The 25,905-nt window shown below is 40.8% G+C and overlaps 1 protein-coding gene and 1 pseudogene across 3 annotated transcripts in view; both read left to right on the top strand.

The window, feature by feature from the left end:
* Positions 1–24,514, top strand: part of LOC138021786 (myosin heavy chain, clone 203-like) — a 121,251-nt gene extending 96,737 nt beyond the window's left edge. For all 3 annotated transcript variants that reach the window (XM_068868788.1, XM_068868786.1, XM_068868787.1), the window contains one exon: positions 24,191–24,514. In XM_068868788.1, the coding sequence (XP_068724889.1) occupies positions 24,191–24,340 (150 nt within the window). In that variant the 3' untranslated portion in view covers positions 24,341–24,514. The remainder of the gene's footprint in view (positions 1–24,190) is intronic.
* Positions 14,285–16,452, top strand: LOC138019037 (uncharacterized; annotated as a pseudogene).
* Positions 24,515–25,905: the final 1,391 nt, after the last annotated feature.

Here is a 25,905-nt window from a genome sequence, read left to right on the forward strand (position 1 = left end):
ATGTTGGCATTACGTGGATTTTCTACCAATTGAGGAAGACTGGCGCTTTTGCATCCCTTTCTTTGAACTTAGCAAGCGGCCTCGAATCAACAAAACATCTGGACCTCAGTTTGCGATTAAAGCCCTCAGTTCTTGCTTGTACGTTGAACTAAATCAGCACATTTAAACATGTCTTGTACAGCGTTTAATGCTTAATTTGCCAAAAACCACCGGGCGAAACTATTTTTGAACCAAACAGCTTTATGTCAGTTAGTCTTGGTGTCACGCAAGGCGAAAATTCGGAAGTTCAAAATGCTGTATTGTCAAAACGAAAAACGCTACGGGCCATAAAACAACACGTTCTAAAACACTTCGTCGTATTCTAAAACCGTCTAATTCTGGTAAAAATGATATGTTTTGCGGTCATTTTTTCCAAATTGTGGCACAACACCATAAATATTGTTGATGAATCTCCACTTTTCTACCAAATGATTTATCCAGTTTGCAATATTTCGAAAGAAAAAAGAATATTTTTCCGGAGCACTTATCAACTTTGCAATATTTATCAAATTTTGTCAAATTTTTGACTAAACAGTCACGCAAAATAACAGAAGAAATTTCCAACGTCTTTTCTCATAGAAGATCAGAGAAAATGGCGACGGAAATTTCCAACGTCATTTTTTTCAGAAGATGAGGCAAAATGACAACGTAAATTTCCAACGTCATTTTTACAGAAGATCAAGCAAAATGACGGCAGAATTTTCCAACGTCATTTTTCACAGAAGATGAGGCAAAATGACAGCGGAAATTTCCAACGTCATTTTTTACAGAATATCAAGCAAAATGACGGCGGATTTTTCCAACGTCATTTTTGGCAAAAGTAAAACAGGACTACCTGAAGCGGAGATCTTCAACTTTATTGTCTAAGGACGAGCTTAACTCCCACGGACTAAACACGAGATATTTCACACACTCAGATTCTAAGCTTGAAGACAATTCACTATATAGACATATGGGCTGTTCGTGGAACGTTTTCACTAATAAGATGACTAACCTTTTTTTCCCAGAAAGACGTTAAATAATTACTCACTCTTGTTTTAATTGAAATGTAATTTTTATATACAGTATTATATACAGTATTATGACAAATAGAATTAAGCTACGGTTAGTCCCTCCAGTCGTTGCAAACCAACAGAGAAATATGTCAATACTGAGGAAAAAAAGTTTTTTTATGACAAAAATAATTCTGCTCTCTGTCGTTAGCCACAAACTTGGCTCTTAATCGTCTGAAAACTATAGGACAAGTAAAACCGAGCGAACAAAGATGAATATCGGTAGTCCCATTGAAATCTGCAATTTGCTGCAAACGGCACACGCTAATAACGTTACATTCGTGCTTTGCATCGACCAGTATCAAATCACCAATTCAATCTGTAAAAGAACATGAAATGAAAGAAACTTTATTGGAGCTACTTTTGGCTGACAATCAGTTTTTTTTAAAAATGAAACATTCTCTCTTACCTTCAACCGTTCGCTTTTCTTGTCACTTTTTGAAGGGAAGATGTTCAGAACATATCCACGCTCTTTGCCATCCCGCTTGAGAGGACGGTTACGGAGTTGTGAATAACAATTTTGTTATCTTCAATCGGTTCCACAAAATACCACTGGTTTCACAAGACCCCAAACGCCCGTTAGTCATTATTATATTAGCTGAAAATCTTGAGTCGCCAAAAGAATTAAAGTGCTAGCTATTTAGGCTGGATGGATTTGCAGATGAGCTTGTTGGTGGGAGTTCTTTTTCCTCAAACGTTTCTAACGAGCTAGCGTGCTATTCGCCCCTTTCGTGAGATTTCTGTTAAAACCTTATCTGAATGAATTTCCGTCAGTTAATTCAAATGTCAAGTAAAAAGCAGAAAAGAACCGGAATTAATGATTTAAGTGACCGAAAAATTTAAAACTGGCGCCTCGAGCCCTGCAATTTAATAAACCCTCAGAAAAGGCAAAAGGCAAGTTGCTTAGTTTTTTGCTCAGTTGTTATGCTGTAAAAGGCTTCTTTCATAAGGTTGCTTTCGTGGATAACAAATTAATTCCCCGCACTTAAAAACGCAGGTCACTTTATACAAGGTCAGCAAGCGCTCAACAAAATATTCAAAGAGCTCCCCCTTTTATCTTGCAAAAGAGGAAAATCCCTCAAGAACTTTTATTCAGAGCTATTAAAACTCTAGAAGGGAATAGAAAAACATTTGCGAGCCGTTGGAGTCGTGCTTGGCTTTTAACATCAACCGCACTGTCGCATTCAAAAACCGCATGACACATGACACACAGAAACTTGCCGCCCAGTTTCACACCACGACATTGAAACCTAAACGAAATAGGACAACAGGCCGTTGAAGAAGTAGTTTCAAATGCACAGTACGGAAAATGACTTCGTTTATCGTCCTGTAACAGCCTTGCTACTAATGATTTTTTCGATTCTTATTTCGATGATGAAATTAGCGAGGAGAACTGAGCAGATTCGGCCATGTCTGCAAGTAGCCCAGCGACAAATGAACTCCGGTTGAAGCCACACTGAGTCAACGTAAACGGTGAGTGACCTCAGTCCAAATACCAGTGAACTTTTTGAGAAATCATTTCATGGAAGACCACGAGGGAGACTACCCTTGTAAATTAACCTTGCGGGAACCAATTCATGGCGTTAATTCTTTGCCGAGTGAACGTAATGATATCGGTTGAATGTGTTCCCCTTGGAGATTGGAAGCAGAGAAGGAAGATGGCATGGCAAGTAAGTTGCCATGATTGACTTACATTGCCCTTTAAGTGGACAGACGGAAAGATTGATTTGAAGAGGCTAGCCTAAAGAAAGATATCCAAAAATTTTATGGTTCAAAATGTTTCAATCAAAGTCATAAGCAATGCTGGCCGATGACAAAAAGGGAGCAAGTCACTCGAACCCCCTGAGAAGTAGCTACAATAGCACATGGCTTTTAGACGATATGATGGTGTGATAAAGAAGACACAGCGCGAGACAAGGTCAGTCGATGCCGATTTAGCAGAGGCCATGATTCCACCGATCGTTCAAAGGTCGTCGGGCGCAAACTCTTTGCTGATCAGGTGGATGATAAACCTGACTCGGAGGTGAGTTCAGAGATGATAAAGGCGCACATGTTCCCTTCATCTTTTAATTTGGCCTAACATTGAACGAAGACTGAATTTCAGTTGTTAATAACCACACAAGCCTACATTAACAGCTTTTGATAATTTGCAAAACTGAACTGTAAACAAGACAAGATCATCTTCAAGGGGCGACTATTTTGTTGGAAGTTTAAGATCAAATATAAAAGAAAAGATATTTTCAAGAAATAGAGTTAGAACGTGGAATAGCTGATCTTATGAAGTACGCAATTAGGCATTCAACATTTGCGAAAAAAAAAAGACTTTGTAAATTTCCGAGGCGATTTCGGGTATGCTCATGCGCGAAATTTTGACGCTGGAAATTTCCATCGTCATTTTTGATTAAGTGCAAATTTGATCTCAAAGATTTCCATGGTCGTTTGTGTTTGACGTTGGAAATTTCCGTGGTCATTTATTTTAATCTTGGAGATTTCCATGGTCGTGCCTCTCGCAAATTTGACTTTGGAAATTTCCGTTGTCATTTTGTATCACCCTATAGTTTAGACGTTGGAAATTTCAGTGGTCATTTTGTATCATCCTATAGTTTAGACGTTGGAAATTTCCGTGGTCATTTTGTATCAACCCCACAGCTTTGACGTTGGAAATTCCCGTCGTCATTTTGCATTGCATTGGACTGATTTTAAATTTAGAGGTTATGATGATGTCGTCAAAGAGATTTGAATGTTAAGTAACTCGTGCAACACTCATTTGCCTTTCTTAGACAAAAAAAGCAATCCACCTTCTTCAATTTGGAAAAATTTTGAACCGTTCTTCTCATTCTTGACATAAATTTATGTTTCTGGCAATAAATGAAAGAAACCTCTGAATTTCTTGCCAAGCCCTTTTAGCAAAAAAATATATTTTTAAGCACAATTTTCCATTTTTGAGTGCATCTTCCGGCATACTTTTTTGGTATTTTTGCCACACTTAACTGAGTGGAAGGTTGGCAAAAAAACCATACATTGAGCCTTTTTTTTTTTCAAATCCAAGCTCGGCAATCCGGGCTTAGCAATTTTAAACCTTAAATAAGCTACTTTGTGCCAAAATGCCCAGTTTTCTTGGCACATTTTAATCGGAACTATCAATATTTTGCCAAATATTAACGTTTTAGAATATCCCCGTTGGTTTTAGAACGTGTTAAAACCTTTAAAAAGATTTACCAAAGAACAGCGAGTGAGAGTAAAATATTTGCTTATATTTGTAGTTACGTCAGGATAGCGCCTGAAGCAGTCGGGGCAGTTCATTCAAAGTGTAGCGGAGAGCATTAAGGGGCTGTCGAGATATTCACTTTGTCCTCACTAGGCGTTTAGGTCAGAACCCCCGTCTCCTTAACGTCCACTTGAAGTTTTACTGACCTAGAAGTCCCTGTCCGGCCCCAGTCGCTACAGCTGATTAGAAATATTCACATGCACTTTACTACAGGGAGAGGTCAACGACCGGTATCAATAAAATTGACTGCGTTAAGAATGTGGCGGGAACTTCATACATAAAAATCTGGTTTCTCCAACCAGTACAACTGCATTTTCCTGTTGATCCTGTTTGTATCTCCCTCTAAGTACAGTATTCAAAGGAAAAGCCACAATCGCTAGCCCCCAAGTTGTTTTAAACATGTGGTCCGTTGGCAATCCATTTTCCCAGTCATGTATGCGTTCCTCTTTCGCTACTCTGATGCCGCGAGCTTTCTTCTTGTTCGGCGAGATGTCAAAACAACTAACCTTGCTGGGAACGATGTGAAAGAAACTAAACGCGCAGGATACCTGATCTACAAAGACCCAATATCCAAGTATGAAAAGTTTATCGCGCGTTATATTCGGCGAAACAAAGGTCAAGGTCTTGCAAAGGAAAGTGTTGTTCGATCAGCCAAAGAAAAATGGCGAGACCTTTAGGATACAGTAAAAAAGTTCACAATGTAAAATGTAGAATTTATGGTGACTAAGGACAGAGTTTAAAAGATTACAATTTACAGTCTTGTCTTGTTAAGGTTACTGCTAACCTTTTCGGTCTCGAATTTTGCAAAATTTTAAAAAGCTACCGTGAGATAGTTCATTATATTTGTTTTCTTCTAAAACAGAAATTATTTGAAAATGTTTTTTTCTTTCAAATTTTGTGTTTTTCGTGACTAAAATGTTAATCCCCCAAGGTGTTATGAGATGTCAACACTCGTCAACACTCTAGGCCTCCCGCGTACAGTTCGACGCGGGAATACATCCGGGTATCTTCACTTTATCGCATGTTGAGTTCGCCATTTACTTGTAGTCGATGCGGTTGTGTTGTATAACAAACTTAAAATGTTCATATATTCCGATTTTTCATTTTATTACGTTTTCTGTGATATCAGGAACCCATGACCCGGAGCCTACAACTCTACTGTGTAACGGCGTTTTCACAGACCGATTTATTTTTGGATTGAATTTCCCGCGAATGAGACTCCCACAGGAGCCCGATGACCAATTACAAGAAATTAAGCTGACGTCATAGGGTCACCGAACCGGAACTGCCTTTGTTTTTTCCGGAAAACATAGTCTAAAAATAGATCGGTCTGTAAAAATGCTGTTTTATAGGCCCAGTATGGGAGCTGTAGGCTCCGGGTCATGGTTTCCTGGTGATATATAGTTTGCTGGAGTTATACCGAAAATAACACCCTTACGAAAGAATCCCCGGAAGGCACCGCAAAAAATTAGCAGTAACCCGGGGGGGGGGGGGGGGGGTACTTTAGGAATTTCTGGGTGGGGATGTGCCGCTGGGACCCTGGGACCCTTAGCCCATACGAAAGCTAGTTTCAGCTGGATTTTGCTACCCTATACTAGAGTAAACTCTCCAAATCACTCCTATCCTAGAGTAGCTATTTTCCAGAAACTGAGGTCACTAGTACAGTCTAAAGCAAAGCCAAAACAAAACCTTATACCACAATCATTTCTTTCTTAAAAAAGGATTTATTTATACTTGTCCAGTAATGCCAAGCACGTACGTACGCATTATCAAGACAATAACAATTTTATGACACGTGTTCTAAAAAGGTGTCAGTTTGCTGCTGTTTAAAAACGTCCACTGCCTTACCCACTCCCCCACTGAACGTCCAGTGGATTTCACAAAACTTTTGACAGGCGCTTTGCGAAGTTCGTTGTGAATTGCGTAAGTTCGCCTCGAACTTGGGAATTTCATTGCGTCACTGTCAATCAAATGGGAAACTTTGAAACGAACTTGGGAATTTCGCGCCCAACTTCGTGGGGATGAACACTGAACACTCGTCACAAAAATGCTTTGTTCGCGCAAGCTGCTGAATACTGGAAAATTATATTTTATTTTCAAGAGTCAGTGATTCCTGTGTAATAACGCTGAATTTCTTGAAAGAATATAAACCAAGATCTTGCGTTAAGCTGCGGCCGATCGATGCACGCGACGGGTCATTTTCGGGCAAACAATGAAACGTTATTCTTTGCCAGTTTGTTTTGCATTTCAATGCTGTAAATGCTGGGCTTGATAGTTTTACAACACTCCATATAAATATTCACTTCTTTCAGCACGAGCTGACCGAGTGGTATTTCTTCATTTGTTGTCTTTGATATTCCCTCTGCGAACGAAACATCAACAATTTTGGCAATGGTTTGTTTTGGAAGTCTATTTCCTCAAAGGCACCCAACGACTGTTTTCTGTTATATATCTGTTCGGAGAAACCAATATTGTATAGAATTTTCGGATCATTTGTTGTAAAATTTCTTGCTTGCCTGCCTGTCCTAGGATTTTCGAACATCTAAAAAATGGTATAATTGCCCATTTTAAACCGAATTTTTACCCTAAAAAGGTCACCTAGAATTTTTGGGAGCCTTTTTTCTGACTGAAATTTTCGAAAAGGAAAGTTTTGATCCCTATAATTTTCGGATCACTAGACTTTCAGCTAGGAAATCCGAACAGATGAAAAATTTTTAGGGAATAAAAATATGCCCGGCTATATCTACTGTTTAAATACTAAAATATGTTTAACAAAGCTATGTTTAAGTGGTTTAGAACTATATTCTCGGAGGATACCAAAACTTCGAGCCAGGATTCGAGCTAGGATCCGAGCCAGGATTCGAGCTAGGATCCGAGCCAGGATTCCAGCCAGGACTTGAGCTAAGATGAGCTTTCTCCGCTATTTATTCTCGAATCTCTCGGTTAGGTTAGGTCTATTTGCGTTGGTTCTAGTCTAGTTAGGTCTAGTTAGGGTTAGGGCAGGTCTCGGTTAGGTTAGGTTAGGTTAGGTCTCGGTTAGGTTAGGTTAGATCTCGGTTAGGTCTCGAATCCTGGCTAGGATCTTAGCTCGCATCCTGGCTCGAATCCTGGCTCGAATCCTAGCTTTATTCTTAGTTTATCTCATATTCTCGTTGGTTGCCCCTGGTTTCCTGTCCTATTTGAGATGGTCCTTTCCATTCTAACCAGCTTTCAATAATTTTCTGCCCAACAAAACTTGGAGTTGCCTTTCCTTACACGGTGAAGGCACTCATTTCAAAACACAAACGAGAGCAATGTTGAAATTACTTGGCCACATTCCAACGAAGTTCGGCGCGAAATTCCCAAGTTCGCCATTTGATTGACAGTTACTTAATGAAATTCCCAAGTTCGAAGCGAACTTTGGAAATTTATAACGAAGTTCGCAAACCGCCTGTCAAGAGTTTTGTGAAATCCACTGTAAGCGGGGGTCCAGTTGACGTTAAGAGAATATGTCGACGGCCCCTGAAAAGATGATCTACATCTCTTAAAATTCGTAAAAATGCTGCAACATGACCTAATGACAAAAGAAACTTATTTTGACTTTGGCTTATTTCTTGCCTGTTAACTACTGATATCGGGCAACTCCTCGAGTTACAATATTATAAAAACAATTTTCATGCTTTTTTGACAAGTAGGAGCCTCTAATGATGCTAAAAGACTTTTTTGTTTATGTCGGAAACCAGGAGCTCATTAAGGGGAGCCTCTATCTCCACTAATGACATGGGTGACAAATTACTCCTTAATTTTGGCGCGAAATTTCAGCGTTAATTTATAATTTCACAGGAGACATTACAATTTTGCCATGGCAACTTTTCCTACAATGCCAAAATGGTGATTTATGAACGTAATTTGTCACTCATGATATTAATATCTAATCATAACCATTACAATTTTCTCAAATTTGATTGGTGCATTGACTGCTTTATTTTTCACTAATAATTGTGTAGTTTTGAAATCGGACAGTTGGCTGTAATCGGATAACTGAAATAGGACAGTTACATCAGCCAATCATATTGAGTGCACTCAGCTTAATCCACCAATCACACAATTTATCACAATAATAATAGCAACAATAGTCTAGGGAAATTGTGGTGGAACGTCAAATAAACTGTAACAGAATTTATTTCGACGTCAAAAGGTTAAGATAGAGGTGCTAAACAACATACTAAAAGTTCCAAAAAATCCCATTAGTGGAACATGCCGGAATTTAGGGATAAAAGCTTGGCTGATTTTACCACAGGGAGCCCGAGTCGAGAATAATAAAATAAAAGTGATATTTCAATATAACGTGGGCTATTCAAGAAAATTTACTGACTACAAACTGAATAATAATAACAAAAGCTAATTTTGAAATAAAAAGCCATGATAAATAATAATTATCACCATTTAAAGTGTTTTTGCTGTGCATAAGGAACCCAAACGGTATAGTATGCACGCCTGACTATTTCTTGCTCGATGCTAGTTCTGTCATGTCTGTAAGTTTAACACGAGACTTTCTTCGGAAAACAAATGTTTGTACGATTGTACAAACCACATCGATAATAATGTTATTTCAATATCAGGCTATAATGTGGTTCGTCGTGATCGTTGCAAGGCAGAGCACGGAGGAGTATGTATATACATCAAAGACTCTATCCAATTCAAAGTTCTTGAAGATCTTAAAAACGATCAATTTGAAGTTCTTTTGTCCCAATTACGTCCTTCCCGGCTCCCAAGAGGAATCACCAGTATTGTTGTCGGCACATTATATCACCCTCCAAGCGCAACCGATACGCATATGCTTGACTACCGATTGTTTATCAATAATCGAAGCTCGTTTCCCTGGATGCGGAATTACATTACTTCGTGACTTCAACAAAACCCTTTTTGAGAAATGTTCACGTCTAAAAACCTGCTTCAAGTTACATCAGATTATTGACTTTCCAACACCTTGGATCCTGTCTTCACCAATCTAAAAGAGTTTTACGATTCGTCTATTCAACGTCCTGCGTTTGGTCTGTCCGATCATTACATTATCGAAGTCCAGCCTTTAGAGCGAAATAAACAACTCGCAACTAAGATCACAAGTATGTCAAGAGATTTACGACCTACAAAGCGATTAGCAATGCGCACATATCTGGAGGAAGTAAATATCAAATCATGGTTCGAAAGTAGTCACACTTGTGAAGATAAAGTCAAAATACTAGAGAATATTGTTAACACCGGTATTAATTTTCTTCTCCGGTTAAAGAAGAAGACTATTCATCCTAACGAGCCGGCCTGGGTAAACCGAAAGTTGAAGCACCTTATTAGTAAGCGTCAGATAGCACTTGCGCAAGGTGACCATGCAAAATATCGCGCCCTCAGAAATCAGGTGAACCGAGAAAGAAAGTCTTGTCGTGCCAAATTCTATGAGGTAAAGGTCGAACACTTGAAAGAGAGTAAACCAGCTACCTGGTGGAGTGAGGTCAAGAAATTATGTGGAATGTCAACATCTAAGGACTCGGACCCGGCATCTTTGTACCCACACATTGATTGCGGTCAACCAACTTTTCCGCACCCGTTGAACGATGTCGCCAATTTTATAAACTCTGCCTTTTTGTCCGTAATGAGTGGTTTTGATTCTCTTCAATCCAACGCCGCGGAGGAATTACCCAATGAAGCTCCCCTTTTCAAGTGTCCGCATTGTCTGTTTTCAAAAAACTATCATTTGTAAATCCATCTAAAGCCACTGGACCTGACGGTATTCCGGCATGGCTTCTCAAAGAAAACGCTGACCTATTCGCTGATCCAATAGCAGATATTATTAACCAATCCTTTAAAGAACAAAGACTCCCCCAGTCTTGGAAAGAGGCCGATATTGTTCCTATCCCGAAGCAGAAACCAATTAAAGACGTTAATAAACACCTACGCCCAATATCGCTCACACCCGTTTTATCCAAGATTGCTGAGGAATACGTAGTGGATCACATCAAACCAGCTATACTTGCAAAGGTCGATGAACACCAATATGAAACGGTTCCAGGGTCCAATACTACCATCGCGCTCATTAGTATGATTCACGCATGGCTTAGCGCTACTGATGGTAATGGTGCTACTGTTCGTGTCGCCCTATTTGACTTTCGTAAGGCGTTCGACCTCATCGATTACACGATTTTGATGCAGAAGCTCTCGACTTTTGGCCTCTCTTGTGGTATTGTCACCTGGATAAAAGATTTCCTAACGGACCGCAGACAACGCGTCAAGCTCGCTCAAGATTGCTACTCTGAATGGGGAGTAATTCCATCATGAGTGCCCCAGGGGACTAAATTGGGTTCATGGCTGTTCACCATCATGATCAACGACCTTTCTATCAACGGAGCTCCAATATGGAAGTATGTTGACGACACAACCATAGCTGAAACTGTATTAAAGAACCTTACAAGTAAGATCCAGCAGTGTGTTGATGACCTATCCCAACAAGTGTCTGCCGACAAGTTCCAGCTGAACGAAGATAAATGTAAAGAACTGCGAATTAGTTTTACACGATCCAACAGGGATTTTGAGCCAATAAAGGTCAATAACAAGAACATTGACTGTGTTAGTAAAGCCAAAATTCTTGGCATAACCGTAGCAAACGATCTGAAGTGGAATGACCATGTGGACGAAGTTATCAAGAAAGTTAACAAGCGTTTATACTTTCTGAGTCAACTTAAACGAGCCAAAGTAAAACCAAAGGACCTTACAACCTTCTACATCACCTGTATTCGATCTATGATGGAGTACGCATGTGCATTATTTCATGATAGCCTGCCACAATATCTCGCCAATGATCTAGAGTACTGTCAGAAGCGTGCCTTGCGCATTAATCATCCGGGCACAAATTACGAGCAAGCACTAGATGACACTGGTCTACTAAAACTATCGGAGAGGCGCCAGATGATTACATGTAAACTATTTAAGGAAGCATGCAGACCAGGACACAAACTGAACATTACAATTACAATTTAAGGAAAACAAGAACATTTAGTAACACAACTAAAAGAACACAATTAAGTTTTATTAATAACAATGCAAGGAAAGCTGGCACCGTTTTATAGTTTTAATTATGGATACTTAGTTACACAATTATATTTAATTTATATTAACTAGTCATTCTTTTTATATATACATACATCCTTATATTACATATTTTAATATATAATTTTTCTCTAGTTTTTCATATATATTTTTACATATTTACATATATTGTTACGAATATCATAATTCAGCCTGTTGGCTGCCATGATTTTGAATAAAACCATCTATCTATCTATCTATCTATCTATCTATCTATCTATCTATCTATCTATCTATCTATCTATCTATCTATATATCTATCTTTTTTAAGATGCAGTTTACGCCAAAAGTCAAAGTAAAATTTCATCGTTTTGCTCGATTTATTCGTCCTTCTAATTTCATTTGCATGACTTTGGGTTTTCTTTTTTTCAAAAGCGAGCCGACTTTGATGGAAATTTGCTGTTTATGCGAGGAAATCTGTGAAGTCGGGGATTCTACCTCAGAACTAATACAAAAGGGTGTTGATAGTATAAAAGCTGCAAACAGTTCCATCCTTTGCAAAGTAGGCGATCGAGTTCACAAAAAATGCCGACTAGATCTTATAAGACCCAAGTATGTGCAAAAGAATCCAAACTCAGGGGTGGACGCCACTCAGAAAATTAATGTCATAAACCGACGCTCAAAAACGCCAAGTTTTATACCCAAAGAGCACTCACTGCATCTTTTGTGGCAAAGGAGCGTAATTTGATGTCCAAAAGAGAGGCTTTGACACAATCCCAGTTAGGGCCAAGGACTTTCAAGACTCGATAAGAAAGGCGTGCAAAGAAAGAAATGATCAATGGGCAGACGTAGTATTAGGTCGTCTGCAATACGCACAAGATCTCCATGCTGCAGACACCGTATACCACGAGACGTGCAGCGTCAACTTCCGGACGGGCAAAAGCATACCAATACAGTACAGCAGCGAATCTGGAAACAGCGTGGCCAAGAAGTCCAATCAAGGCGGACGGCCAGTAGATACCGTTAAGAGCTCAGCGTTCATGAAAGTAGTTCATTATTTAGAAGAAATTGACGAAGAGCAGACTACCGTGGCTGATCTTACACAGAAAATGGGAGAGTTTTTAGAGGAAACAGGTGTAGAACCTTACAGTGCGGTGTATATGAAAAGTAAGATGCAAGATCATTTCAAGGACAAGATCGTAATTACAACGATACATGGTATAGATAATGTAGTGACTTTTAAGCAAACGGCACAATCTGTTATTAATGAGTTCTACTACAAACCAAGGGAGGAAAATTACGAAGAAGAGAGGAAAAGAATAATCGAGACCGCTGCAAAGCTTATAAAGGACGATATTAAGAGCATTGATGTTTCTAGTGATGTTTATCCCTCAAGTACTGAAGTGTCAGACATAAAGGAAGCTCTCAATTTTATTCCCTCTCTCTTACAGAATTTTCTGAGGACTTTGTTTACTGGAAAAGTTGTGGATTTAAAAATTGCGTCCGTGGGACAAGCAATCATGCAAGCCGTTAGGCCGCGGGTGTTAATGGCCCCCTTGCAGATTGGCCTAGGTGTTCAGATGCACCATCACTTTTCCTCAACGTTCCTCACTGATTCTTTTAACGCGCATGGATTCTGTGCATCATATAAGACTGTCACAAATTATGAGAAATGCGCCGCTGCAGCACAAGGAACTGATATACCGGAATGTTCACCACAACATTTTGTTCAGTATGCGGCAGATAATGTCGACCATAATATCAGGACATTAGATGGCAATGGCACGTTCCACGGAATGGGAATTATAGCTACTATTACACCAGGAACCAAATCCAAAATTCCAGTCCCTAAAAGTAAAGTGACAACAGAAGTTATCGCTAAAACTGGAAGTATTGAAATTTGCCCATTTGTAGGGCCTGTAGAGAACACGCCCCTGTATTTCAAGGAGCTACATGATTTGCATGTTAAAAATCCAACTGCCAATTTAGATTTGCTATGGAAACTAAGTCAGCCTCGTCTTAGGTCACCGAGACCTGCATGGTCTGGTATGATGCAAGTTACATTAGATGGACCATATCCCGGAAAATCCTCAGTATTCTTCCTTCCGATGATTGACATGGACTCCAGCGATATGACTTGTATTCACACACGCTTTACTTTATCGCAGAACAAGCTGAACGTTACAACTTCGCGCCCATTGTAACTTTTGACCAACCGCTATGGTGGAAGGCACAGATGATAATTTCCAAGGAGCCATCAAATAGCAAGTTGCATTGAGGTCTATTGTGCTGCGTTTAGGCGGCCTTCATGTTGAAATGAGCTGTTCAGGTTGTATCGGATATGTAATGGTAGGGTCTGGCATCGAGGAAGTACTAGAATTGGTTTATGTCAAAAATACGGTGCCGCATATCATGAGTGGTAAGGCAGTGGCACGTGCCATTAGGGGACATTTGCTTATTGATGCAGCCCTGAACACACTCTTAGTGTCCGATTCATTTAATCTCCCGCTGCATGTTCCCGACACCGACAAACAACAAGAGGCTGAACAGGATGAAGAAGAGCGCACGCTTCATGCAGATCTAGAGGCAGCCAAAGTGCTCTCGAGAAACTTATTGACAAGCCGGAAATCAGGGACGAAGTGTGCACATCAGAGGTACTGATCCAAATCGGCAGCAAACTGAGAGAAAAGCAACAATCCTTGTTAACTGATAGTCGCACAGGGGCACGTTGGCTCGAATACATGAAAATGCTGGATATTCTACGGTTTTCATTAAAGCTGAGCGCACAGGAAATTGATTGCTTCACCTACAAGCAACGTACGAAATGCTACCATAATTTGCAGCCGCCGGACATACATACTGCCAGCAAATGCAAGATCTTGAGAAGACTAACCCACATGTACATGTTGCACGGCGAAGTGATCGTTTCTGGGGTGGTATTTCGACTGATTTAATGATTGAGCAAGTCTTAATGCGGTGGTGAGGTTTGAGTGTCTCAATGACCCTGAGAGCTGTGCCGGCTGGGACTCTAGTCCCTGGCAGGTCTAACCATGCCGGATTGGTTGAGGGGTAAAGGCCGACAAAGAGCACCCCCTGGTCCTCCAAGGTTGAGGGTTAGGCGGTGGGCCAATCACCCACCCCCTTAAAACAAAGTGGATTACAGAAACCTTAAACACTCGAAGGCAACCTTCCCTTGGAGCCAATGCGCTACCTTGCTTGGGTATGCAAAGAATGACGCCCTTGAGCCAAAGCCGAAAGGATGCTCGGGAGCTGAACAAACCACTAGTGACCCCAAGAACTCAGATTAGAATAGGAAATTGGAATGTGAGAACAATGTGTACTGCAGAGAAATCAGCACAAGTTGCAAGAGTGATGAATCAGATGAAGATCCAAATTATGGGAATAAGTGAATGCCGATGGATGGGAGCAGGTAGAATGAAAATGGGCTCAGGTGAAACAGTACTGTACTCAGGACGAGATGACGATCAACACATGCAAGGCGTGGCGATAATGATGAACCAAGAAATTCATCGGCCACATCATGAGGAAAGAACCAAACAATGACCGTAGAACTGCATTAACCTGGGCCCCAGAGGGGCGGCGAAAACGGGGAAGACCAAGGACAACATGGAGAAGGACGGCGAAGAGAGAAAGAGAAAAAGCGGGATGGAAGAACTGGAGTGAGGTAAAAATGGCAGCGGCTGACAGAGATGGTTGGCGGGATTGTGTTGAGGCCTTATGTGCTACATGGCACGAAGAACATAGGTAACAGGTAGGTAACAAGTCTTAATGCGCAGCATTAAGACCACTGGCGGGCTGACAAGAGGGAACGGGATGTCGGAAATTCAGCGGCTTGTGTGGCTTATGTCAATGCCTATCTGTGCTGACGTTAACAATTCTATGCAGACTTTGACAGGCGTTAATTATGTCACAAGCGAACAACACACAGACACAACCAAAGCAAGAAACGAGAGAGACCACGCAAGCCAACAGCACGAAGACACAACCAAAGCAAGAAAAGGGAGAGATTTCAAGGACACCAACACCCTTATCGCCTACTTTGCTCAAAGAAACCCATTCAGCACAAAGTCGTCAGCTTTACGTAACATCGCGACCGGAGTGGTTGCAGAAAGGCGCGTCAATTGTGACAAATCTAGAGAAGTGGAAGGGAGAGTAGTAGAATTCCTGAAAGGAAAGAACGTGATTGAACATACCTTTCGTAAAAAGGATCAAGTTGTTACTTTTGCAAGCAAAGCAGCAGTGAAACTGAACAACGACGAGGTGCAAGTTGATGCACAATTAATGTTCCAGAGACTCAGCGTCGTTGCCACAACAGGACGATATGAAAATCCTGCGCAATATTTTTAGTGCGAGATGTGTAGCTACCCGACATCACTGTTTGATGAATCCCTTCTCCCTCGCAAAGCAAATGAGCCCGTACTGGCAGATGCAATCTGGTTTATGACAAAAGATAGTCAAACGGAAATAAATATCAGTGAAAGTGGGCACTACGTCCAGGACGGCGGAGCATTGCTACACCGAGTTATCTGGCCACGTGGTGTATCGTTTGACACAATTTGTTCGCTGTATGTCCAATACATTGAGCGCAGATATCCCCGCGCCACCATTGTTTTTGATGGTTATAAAAATGAACCTTCCACTAAAGACTGTACTCACATGAGAAGGCATGAATGCAGCCCAGTGGCTTTGTTCGAACCCAGCATGATTCTTTCTTTAAAGAAGGAGCTTTTCCTTTCCAATAAAGAGAACAAGCAAAAGTTTGTCAATCTGTTAGCAGAAACACTAGAGCGCAAAGGTTATTCTACTCTTCATGCAACTAATGCTGATGTACTTATTGTTAAAACTGCAGTCGCTAAGGCTAGAACTCTTCCTACTGTGTTGATCGGTGACGACATTGACTTACTTGTTCTAGTGCTGCATTACGCAGAAAAAGACGCCAGCGACCTGTTCTTCCGACCCGAGTCACACCAACGAGACAACACTAGAAGAACATGGAACATTAAGAAAGTAATATAGCTCTTGGACCTGACGTCTGTTCTAGTGTTTTGTTCGTCCACGCGATTTTAGGTTGTGATACAACGTTCCGGGTTCATGGCATTGGAAAGGGAATTGCACTATTCCAGATTTTGTCAGAGAGTTGCCTCAGGAAAAGCAAGCTTACAGCCTGAAAATCTACGTAAGATAGACAAGTGTTCTGTGTACGAAAAATGGTTGTCCAAGATGGCTAAACGACCTCTTTACGACTTGCTTCCACGGAATTCGGAAATTCATAATTTTACTTCTCTCAAGCTTACTGAGCGGCAATCTAGGGTTCTGGGCCTGGCATGGCCTGGGCCTAAAGTTTAGGCCTTTGCTTCAACCTCTAAGTGAAGGTCCGTTCGACTCACAAATTCAAGATTTCTGTCGAAGGGGTCGCCTTCAAGATAAGTTTACCAACTGTCTAGAAGACAAAGATTTCAACCCCAGATTATACGTCCCAACAGGCTAGAATCCACCGCGAGAAAATCCAGATCTTGGAGACAAACTCTTTACATTATTTAAAGAACTACAAAATAGCATTGTGACTGGCAAACCACATGTGGAGGAGCAACCTCACAATGCAAAAACGAGACGAACTTAGCGAGCTGAAATCTAATCCTTACATAAGAATTTTGCCTACCGACAAAAATCTCGGGACATCTCTTCTTTCCACGGATTGGGTTCAAGCTGAGACACTAAAGCATTTGCACGACAAGCTGTCGTAAAGTCACGCAACAGGACTGGCATGCTAATCGTCTTAAGGTTTTAAACACTCGTGAAAAGCCTATGTCTATTTGCAACAGGAGGCAGTGTGGCCCAGTGGTTAGGGCGCTTGCCTCAGATCCGGAGATCCCGGGTTCAACACCCACTTTGACCACTCGTTGAATTTGTTCCAAGTAGTCCCTGGTTCAACTTCTCAGCTGCACTTGTAAATAGCCAACTGGTTTGCCTCCGGCCAGTTGGGATTCTTAACATTTGTTGTTCTGTTCCGTCGTTTCGTTAACTGTGTTTCATTGGCCCTGAAAAGCGCCTATGGGGAACGGTCAATTCAGTATGTATTGTATTGTATCTCCTCTAATGTAGCTCGTTTTTTGCGTAGTTTCGATCATTTTGTCTATCCGGCTAAGTTTTATGCACCTGTCACTGTAAACCCCCAACCCCCCACCCCGGGGAAACATGGGGTATGGGTGGGGCTTTGTGGGGTCTTTGACTCTTTGTCTTGCCCGAAGGGGTGGGGGATTAATTCATTTTTTGCGTTGCCTTCCCAGAGAGGTGGGGGGTTAGTACATTTTGGCCTTTTCTTTTCCCTATGGGGTGGGGGATTCGTAAATTTTAGTCCGTTGCCTTGTCCGAGCAAGAAGGAGTAAGGACACTTAAACAACCCGGTTGCAAAGGGGTCAGAATATGGACAGTAGGAAGTAGCAAGGATTGGCAGGCCTACACAACTCCTTAACGGTTGAGACTTTTGTACTGTATTTTCGGTCTTTGACCTCTTTAAAGCTTTGCTCTTACGAGCATGTCTTTTAGGGATATAAGTGGTGGCTCTTTGAACATTTGCCGTAGAGACGGCTGGTTTTGTATCAAGTGCCAATTTTTTGAAAAAAAATATGTTTAAGGTTTGGCACTGCCAGGTGATACTGAGTCACAAAGGGCAAGATATCCTTAGGGATTTTATTCCTTTGCTTCAGCGCTGATTCCCTTCCTGTGAATTTGATGCCTGATAGGAATGTCTCAATCAGACGTTTTGAATCACCTCTAGCACGGAGACGTGATTTGAATTTGTAAATGTTCTTGAAGAATTAATACGTGTAAGTCTTAATGGCTTCGCCCATCAGGAATCCTTTTTTGAAACCCGGTTGGTGGCTGGAGGAAAAATGAGTGTACTGAAAGGTTTCAGTCGGCTTGAAGTGTGTTTTTATATTCATAATGGATTGATTTTGAAAGCTTTTGCCTTTGTATACAACAGTGTCTAGAAATGTGGCTTCAGTGTTTAAGATGTCAGCAGTAAATTTGATGTTAGGGTGGTGTGAGTTAGCTTGTGTTATGAACTTGTCTACATCCGGTTTGCTGACGTCCCACAACGTCAATATATCGTTTCCAAATCATTGGCTTCGTGATGCTTTTGCTAAGAATCTGTATCTCAAGATCGGTCATAAAGATATTTGGGAAAGGCAACAGCCATTTTATTACCCATAGCGGTGCCGTGAATTTGTAGATAGTTCTTTCCGTTGGTCAGGAAAGAATTCTCTTTGAGTATGAGTCTTATCATTTCTTTGATATAGTTTGTGGGGTTTGGAGGGTTACTTTTGCGAAAGTTTTCGTATGCTTTGCATACTGCAGTGATTCCCTCTTCCTGTGGTATATTTGTATATAGACGTCCATTGAAAATGAAAAATGAAAGTTGAAAGTTTGTTTTCCTATCTTCGTCTCTTCAATGAAATTGATAAAATCTGTAGAGTCTTTTAAGTCATTTGTAGTGTGCATTTCCTGCCGGAATAGTTGAAGACATGATGGACTGCTTTGTCTCCTTTTATGGTGATGTGTCGTGAATGAAGCTAGAAAATTTGGCACTTGTTCCGTGCGAAAATGTGTTGACCAAACGTTGAAGTATTCAAAAATAAATGTCAAGCACACTTCTGAAAGTAATACCGCGGGTTTAGACAAGGAGTTTTTTATCCCCTTAATGTGGGGGATTATCCTCATTTTTGTAGGGCTTAGACCCAAAAATATGTCCCCTGTATGTAGGGCATTATCCTTGTTTGGTTTTGCTTTGTGGCTAAATGCCCATGTTTCTCCGGGGTAGGGGGGAAGAGGGGGGGAGGGGGGGGGGTGGAAGTTTACAGTGACAGGTGCATTACGTTATCCCTAAGATCCATAAGTCCCTATGGCAGGAAGGCCTATTGCTGCTAGCCATTCATTTATCACTAGGCCTATAAGATTAAGTATTTTTGTTGACGAGCTTAATAAGCCTAAAATACGTATGCTAACTGTACTTAGGGATTCGGGTGAGGTGATTCAATTGCTGGATAATTTTGTTTTGCCCAATAAGGATTGTTTCCTTGTCACAGTGGATGTTGCATTGCTTTTTCCCAATGTTGACACAAAGAATGCGCTTATAGCCCTTGACCTGCTTCTTCGCGAAGTAGGGGCTCCTGAGACCCCACTATTGATACAGTTCCCCAGACTTGTTTTTGAAAACGGTTACTTATCTTCAGAATTTAAAGTAAAGTGAAGTCAAGTAAAGTCAATTTATTTAAAGTCGCTAGTTCCTTCAGTTACGAAACTGGTATCAATGTAAGCTGACGATGCTCCTTTTACCCCCCTCTGGCCCCTCTGTCAGTGCTCCATTTCACGGATATTTAAAGCTACTGCACACGGATCAGGGGAAAGTCGAAACAGACGTTGAAGTCACTGAGGATCGAACTTGGGACCTCTTGCTCCGAAAGCCGCGCACGGGGCCGCGCAGAAGCCAACTGAACCAACTGAGCTACGCCTGCAAATGTTGGTTTTTGAGGAGACGGGAAAACCAGAGTACCCGGCAAAAAACCTCTTGTAGCAGAGTAGAGAACCAACAAACTCAACCCACATATGGCGTAGAATCCGGGAATCTATCCTGGCTCTCATCACTACGCCAGCCCTGCTCTCCCCTAGTCCGGATATTTTTCATCAAGAGTTTGGTATTGCTATGGGCACTCCTTTTTTTTCACAGCGGCGAACACATTTATGTACCATCACGAGAAAGATATTGTCGAGCACTATTCGCAATATCTCACTTTATACAAGCGTTTCATTGATGACATTTTTGCCATCTGGTGTGGACCCAAGGATACCCTGTTAGAATTACCTTAGGCCCGTTTCAAACGTCGAACTTTTCATGTGCCGAATCTAATGCAAATGAGAAAATCTATTGTTTTCGCTCATTTGCATTAGATTCGGCACATGAAAAGTTCGACGTTTGAAACGGGCCTTAGTGCTCTTAGCAACAAAAATGATCGTATTAAGCTCACTTATTGTGTCAGCGAGAGTAGCATTTCTTTTCTGGACCTATTTCTCTCGGATGTACTGCAATTTTCTACTTTTCAGAAGCCCCTTAACAAATACCTATACATACCCTTCGAATCGTTTCACCCTTCTAGCAATAAGAAAGCCTTTATTAAAGGCGAATTGATGAAGTATGCTAGAAGCAGTTCTTCCTACCAGTCTACCAGCGGCTACGTGTAAGGGGGTATCCATTTAGATTTTTGCTGCCACTGTTTCGCGAAATCAGATACAGCGACAGAAGAAAGTGGCTTTTTCGTAAAGCTAAGGCTAAGTCACGGCGGGCTTTTGTCTTTAAGACTACCTTTAATTGCAGTCACGCACGTATTAAGAATGTAATCAAAAGAGATAATTATGCCAGAATTAGATTGCACCGTTTGTTACAAGACTACTGTAACGTTAGCTAATATTTGTAAGTAGGTTTTTTGGGGCCACTGTTTTAGCGTTGAGTAATTGAAATATTAGGGCAACGCGTGAGAAGCATTGTTTCTCACGCCTTGCCCTAATACGGTGGAACCCGGTTAATACGGACAGGCCATAGTACAGACAGTACGGTACGGACAAGCCATAGTCCGTACGGTACGGACAGGCCATAGTATCCGTACTATCCGAGTGTCCGTATTAAGCAGGCTCTCAGAGAAAATGTCAGGAGGCTATGAAATGACTATACATGTACGTGAACACCGGAAGAAAAACAGGCTGTTCAAAATCAAATATGTCACACTTCTTTGTTACCGTTTTTTAGTAATTTAATATTATTAACCCCTTAGAAATCTGTCATTAATTGAACAGGGTACAATGTCTACAATTATCACATAATTATGACAAATAAAAGAGACAGTGTGCAGATAACCAGTGTCCGTAAAGCGGGGTTGTGATTCGGGACACAGAAAAGTGTCCGTTGTCCGTGTTAACCGGTGTCCGTGTAAAGCGGGTTAATTTTAGAGAAAATGTATGAGCTTTTTGTCGGGACAAACAAAACTGTCCGTTATAAGCGGGGCTCCGTAGAGCGGGCTTCCACTGTATTTCACAGCTGCGCCTGTTCCCTTTCGAAAATCCGGTCAAACCTTTATGTTAGTAGCCGTCATTTTTGCCGTCAGATATGGCTTAAATACAGGCATTTAATGTATTATTGTAGAACCCCCTGAAGAAGTCTATGCTAGCTATACGAAAGGCGTCGGAGAATAAACACGTTTTACAGATACAGTTCGCAGAGTGCTGCTCATTACTTTAGTTTTTTAATTTTTTTTAAAAATTTAAAACTTTTTTTAAATAATTTAATATTTTGAAGGTGTTACAAATGAACCCACTGGGAACTTGTAAGTTCCACTGGGAACTTGTGTCACTGGGTTCATTTGTAACACCTTGTATTTGATATATGTTAACCATTGTCTCACATTCGCAATATTTTGAAGTTTTTTAAAATTAAAAAAATAAATAAATAAATAAAATTGAGGCGTTCTATAAATAAATCTTGTCGGGAAAGGGTTCACTCGATCTCAGCCCAAGTATGGGACATAGAGGCTCCCCTTGATGATCTCCTGCGGAAACACATTTTTTCAAGGCGATATACAAGCTAATATTAGAGGTTTTTTCGCGAAGCATGTGAGCGCCATAGTCTTTGCTATCTAAAGCCAACTGGTAAAGGAACAATGTATTAATAACATACATATCATCCACGTGTTCAGTTACGTACTCACAAAAGCTGACCTGCACCTAGTGGGCTTGATAACTCAATGAATGATTTGCCAGTAATCGGAGACCTAGGCTATGCGCAAACTATTCTGGGAGCGCCAGGGGGCAATCATTGTAAGATGTAAGACAGAAAGTTCGTCAAAAGCAGCGGTGTTGGCTATTAAAGAATAACACATTTTTGTCGTGATTTTGTTAAACACGGAGGTGACTAATGTTTGTGCGTTTGTAAGTTTTGTGTAATTACCGCGATAAAATCTATCGATTAACACTCTTTCCGACTGTTGACGACGGTTGACTGTGAAATCTACAATCCTGGACAAAAGTGTTGGGAAGGTAGCGTCACTTTTGAGATAGCCCCCCTCCCCCTTATCAATGTTGGATTTTGCACCAAACAAAATGGTGACTTTTCTTCCAACTTTCTATATGGGGGAGGGGGCCCACAAGAACATGCTCTTTCCCAAATAGTACAGCCAATAGTTATTGGAATTAGGTGTAAAGTGAAGTGATGCGCGCAAATTTCCCAACTACTTTTGACCAGGATTGTGGCTATGAAGAAGTACAAACGTAGGTATAAATTTAAGGGAGATTGACTCAAGCTTTTCAAATTGTAATTACGCGTGTCGACATTGTCTCTTTTAGTTATAGCGAGTTAGAACATTGACATGGCTGCTGTAATTTTATCCCCTCAAAGGAGAGGAGTTGTTGTGCGGAGGGCTAGAAATTGTCTACCGAACTATTGCGCTGTGGAGGGATGAAACCAGTGATAGCAAACACGGAAAAATCCAAAGGTTGTTAAGTGGTTTTATTGAACATCATCCCCAGGTTTAGAAACCGCTACTTTACTCTTCCATCGAGTTCAGAAAGAGAAACTGTGGACAACTTCAGTTGTGCAACGCTGCTCAAGAGACCTGCTTGTACATTTTCGACTAAAAAAAAAAGGTTCACTTTTAAACCCATCATGGACACTGATTTTTCGTTTTCTATGGTGACAAATAGGGGATGTGAATGTCCATTTGTTTGATGTGTTATTATAGTTATGCACCAGCAGAACATACCTTAGTACTTATTGTAATCAGGATTTATAGCTCCGCACACGGATTCAGCACACGTCATGACTACTGAAAAGGCTTTATTGAGTCAATCTCCTCAAATTTATATCTAAGTTTATACTATTTCGAGACAATACATTTCTTTTAATTGCACCGCGTACCGGTGGCTCAGTTGGTTGAGCATTGGGCTGTCACGCGGGAGGTCGTGAGTTCGACTCCGACCGTACCAACATTCAGAGTCTTAAAATAACTGAGGAGAAAGTGCTGCTTTTGTAATTACATCCGCAAATGGTTAAGACTTTGAAGTCTTCTCGAATAAGGACTATAGGCTCCGTCTTCACAACCCAGTAAGACGTAAAAGAACCCACACACTATTCGTAAAGAGTAGGACACATTTCGTTCATTCATGTGCTGGGTGAGATCACTAATGGACTGATTGCGGCTGCCAGCGGCGCCTGTATATGCTGATGTACGATCTCACTCATAGATCACTTGCTTGTAAAGTGCATTTGAATATGCCAATAGGAAATGCGCTATATAAATTCATTACCATTAAGAAAACTTACTTTTTTCAATAACAAATATTAGCTACCTCCATGGCTCACAAATTCACGGCGAAAATGCATTATTCGTTGTCCAATATCACCGCTTTTGATGAAAACCAATCTTTTTGTCGTACATTTCTCTCTAGAGACTTGCAATGTTTGCCCCTTGGCGATCCCAGAATCATTTGCGCATAACATAAGCCTCCGATTACTGGCAATCGTTCATTGGTGGAGCACAGTACCGGTATCGCAATGGTCATGTGTTTGAATTCCGTTCAACCTTGAATTTTTCAGGCTTTTCGTTACTGCTACAGTGGTGTTCATAACTGCGATGACCTACGCACATTTCGCACTAATCCATTATATGTCATATTTCCAAGTACTTTTACTATAATATTCTTCCCACAGCTCGAGAAAAGTCCTCAAAGCGCAAACAAAAACCTCACAGAACAAACGAAAACTGCACCGGACAGTGAAAAATCATCACGGCCGAAGTCTTACCCCAACACATGTGGCCGTTTTTCACTCGCTCAAAAATATGGCGGATCGCGTTCTTGATTTGGGAGAAGAAGACGAGGATAACGAAGAAAGCCTTATTCGGTATAATTTTTTTAGAGACTTTGAGATTATGAGTAGTTTTGATCCAGGCATGTACATGTAAATGAAAAGTTCCATGGATTTACCAGTGGCATGATAAAATTACAAGACTGTAAGTGTTTTCATTTAGCCTTGTACATGTTTACATGGAAATTTCCAAGGATTTGTAAGTGGCATAGTAAAATTATGAGATAACAAGTAGTTTATTATCTAGTTCTGTAAATGAGAATTTACATGGATTTACCAGTGGCATCATAAAATTACAAGATTACAATTTAAAGTTTTGGTCCAGCCTGATGTAGATATAGTAAGTAGTTTTGACGCGGCCATGTACGTGGAAATTTCCATGGATTTGCCAGTGGCATGGTAAAATTGCAAGATTATCAATAGTTTTATTCTAGTCATGTACATGGAAATTTCCATGCATTTACTAGTGACATACCTGGAGTAAGATTGTAAGGTTATAAGGAGGTTTGATCTAACCTTGTACATGGAAATTTCCATGGATTTACAATTGGCGAGATAAAATGACAAGAATATAAATGGTTTTGTTCCAGCTTTATACATAGAAATTTCCATGTTTCATAAACAATAATGGCATGGTGAAATTACAAGAATATAAGTGGTTTTGTTCCAGTCTTATACATGGAAATTTCCATGTTCCATTTACAACAAGACGCTCCATAAAATGCGTACACTGGGTTGCCGGTGGTACGTGTTACACAATTGAACTGTAGGGTTCCAGTTAATTTTTTCAAGTGAGGTGTCATCAAGACCATTTGAGGGTCACCCACATGTCGCGCCAGCAGAGGCCCCTTGGCACACACGTTCACACCTTTAATTCTTTTGTAATATGCTGTCCCATTTTGACGTCTTTCAGTTTTTTAAGCTTTGGTAATAAATTCAGTTTAAAGATAACAAAACACGCTCTTGAGTGAAACTCATTCATTTCTCCTCAGATAAAGAAAAAAAAACATAGTTTTTAAATATAGTTCTGAATCGAATTTTCGTGAGTGATAAACCTGTTTATCAGGATTAAATATATATTACGGAAATGCCAGTCAGGCTCATGTACATATTTCGGCAAATTGAGTGTCACTTCATTACTACGACTTTTGACTTTAAATCTTGGTGCGAAGCTAACCAATTGAAAGAAGCTACCATTGAGGTACTGAAAAAAGAGGATCTTGATAGTGAGGAGGCCTTGAAACTCCTCACTTCCAACGATTCAGAAAACCTGGGTCTAAGCGTGGGCCAGAAGGGTATTTTTGAAGCGGCTTTGAGAAAGTTAAAGCAGACAGGTGCGAAAGAATTGATGAGCGACGAAAGCACTCCAGTCACAACCGAAACCCTAGCGAAAGATGGCAGTCTTGAAGAAATCCTGAAGAAGATTGAAGGAGCAGGCACACTTGAGGACTCGCTTTTGGCCCTCGGAACGACCGACTTCAGCGGATCAGGCAAGTCGCCAGTGACGCTAACTTCGACTTCTCTCTCACTACTGGACAATGACCCACACGTGCTTCTGG

The sequence above is a fragment of the Montipora capricornis genome, chromosome 10, assembly GCF_036669925.1.
Source record: "Montipora capricornis isolate CH-2021 chromosome 10, ASM3666992v2, whole genome shotgun sequence".
NCBI classification, from domain to species: domain Eukaryota; kingdom Metazoa; phylum Cnidaria; class Anthozoa; order Scleractinia; family Acroporidae; genus Montipora; species Montipora capricornis.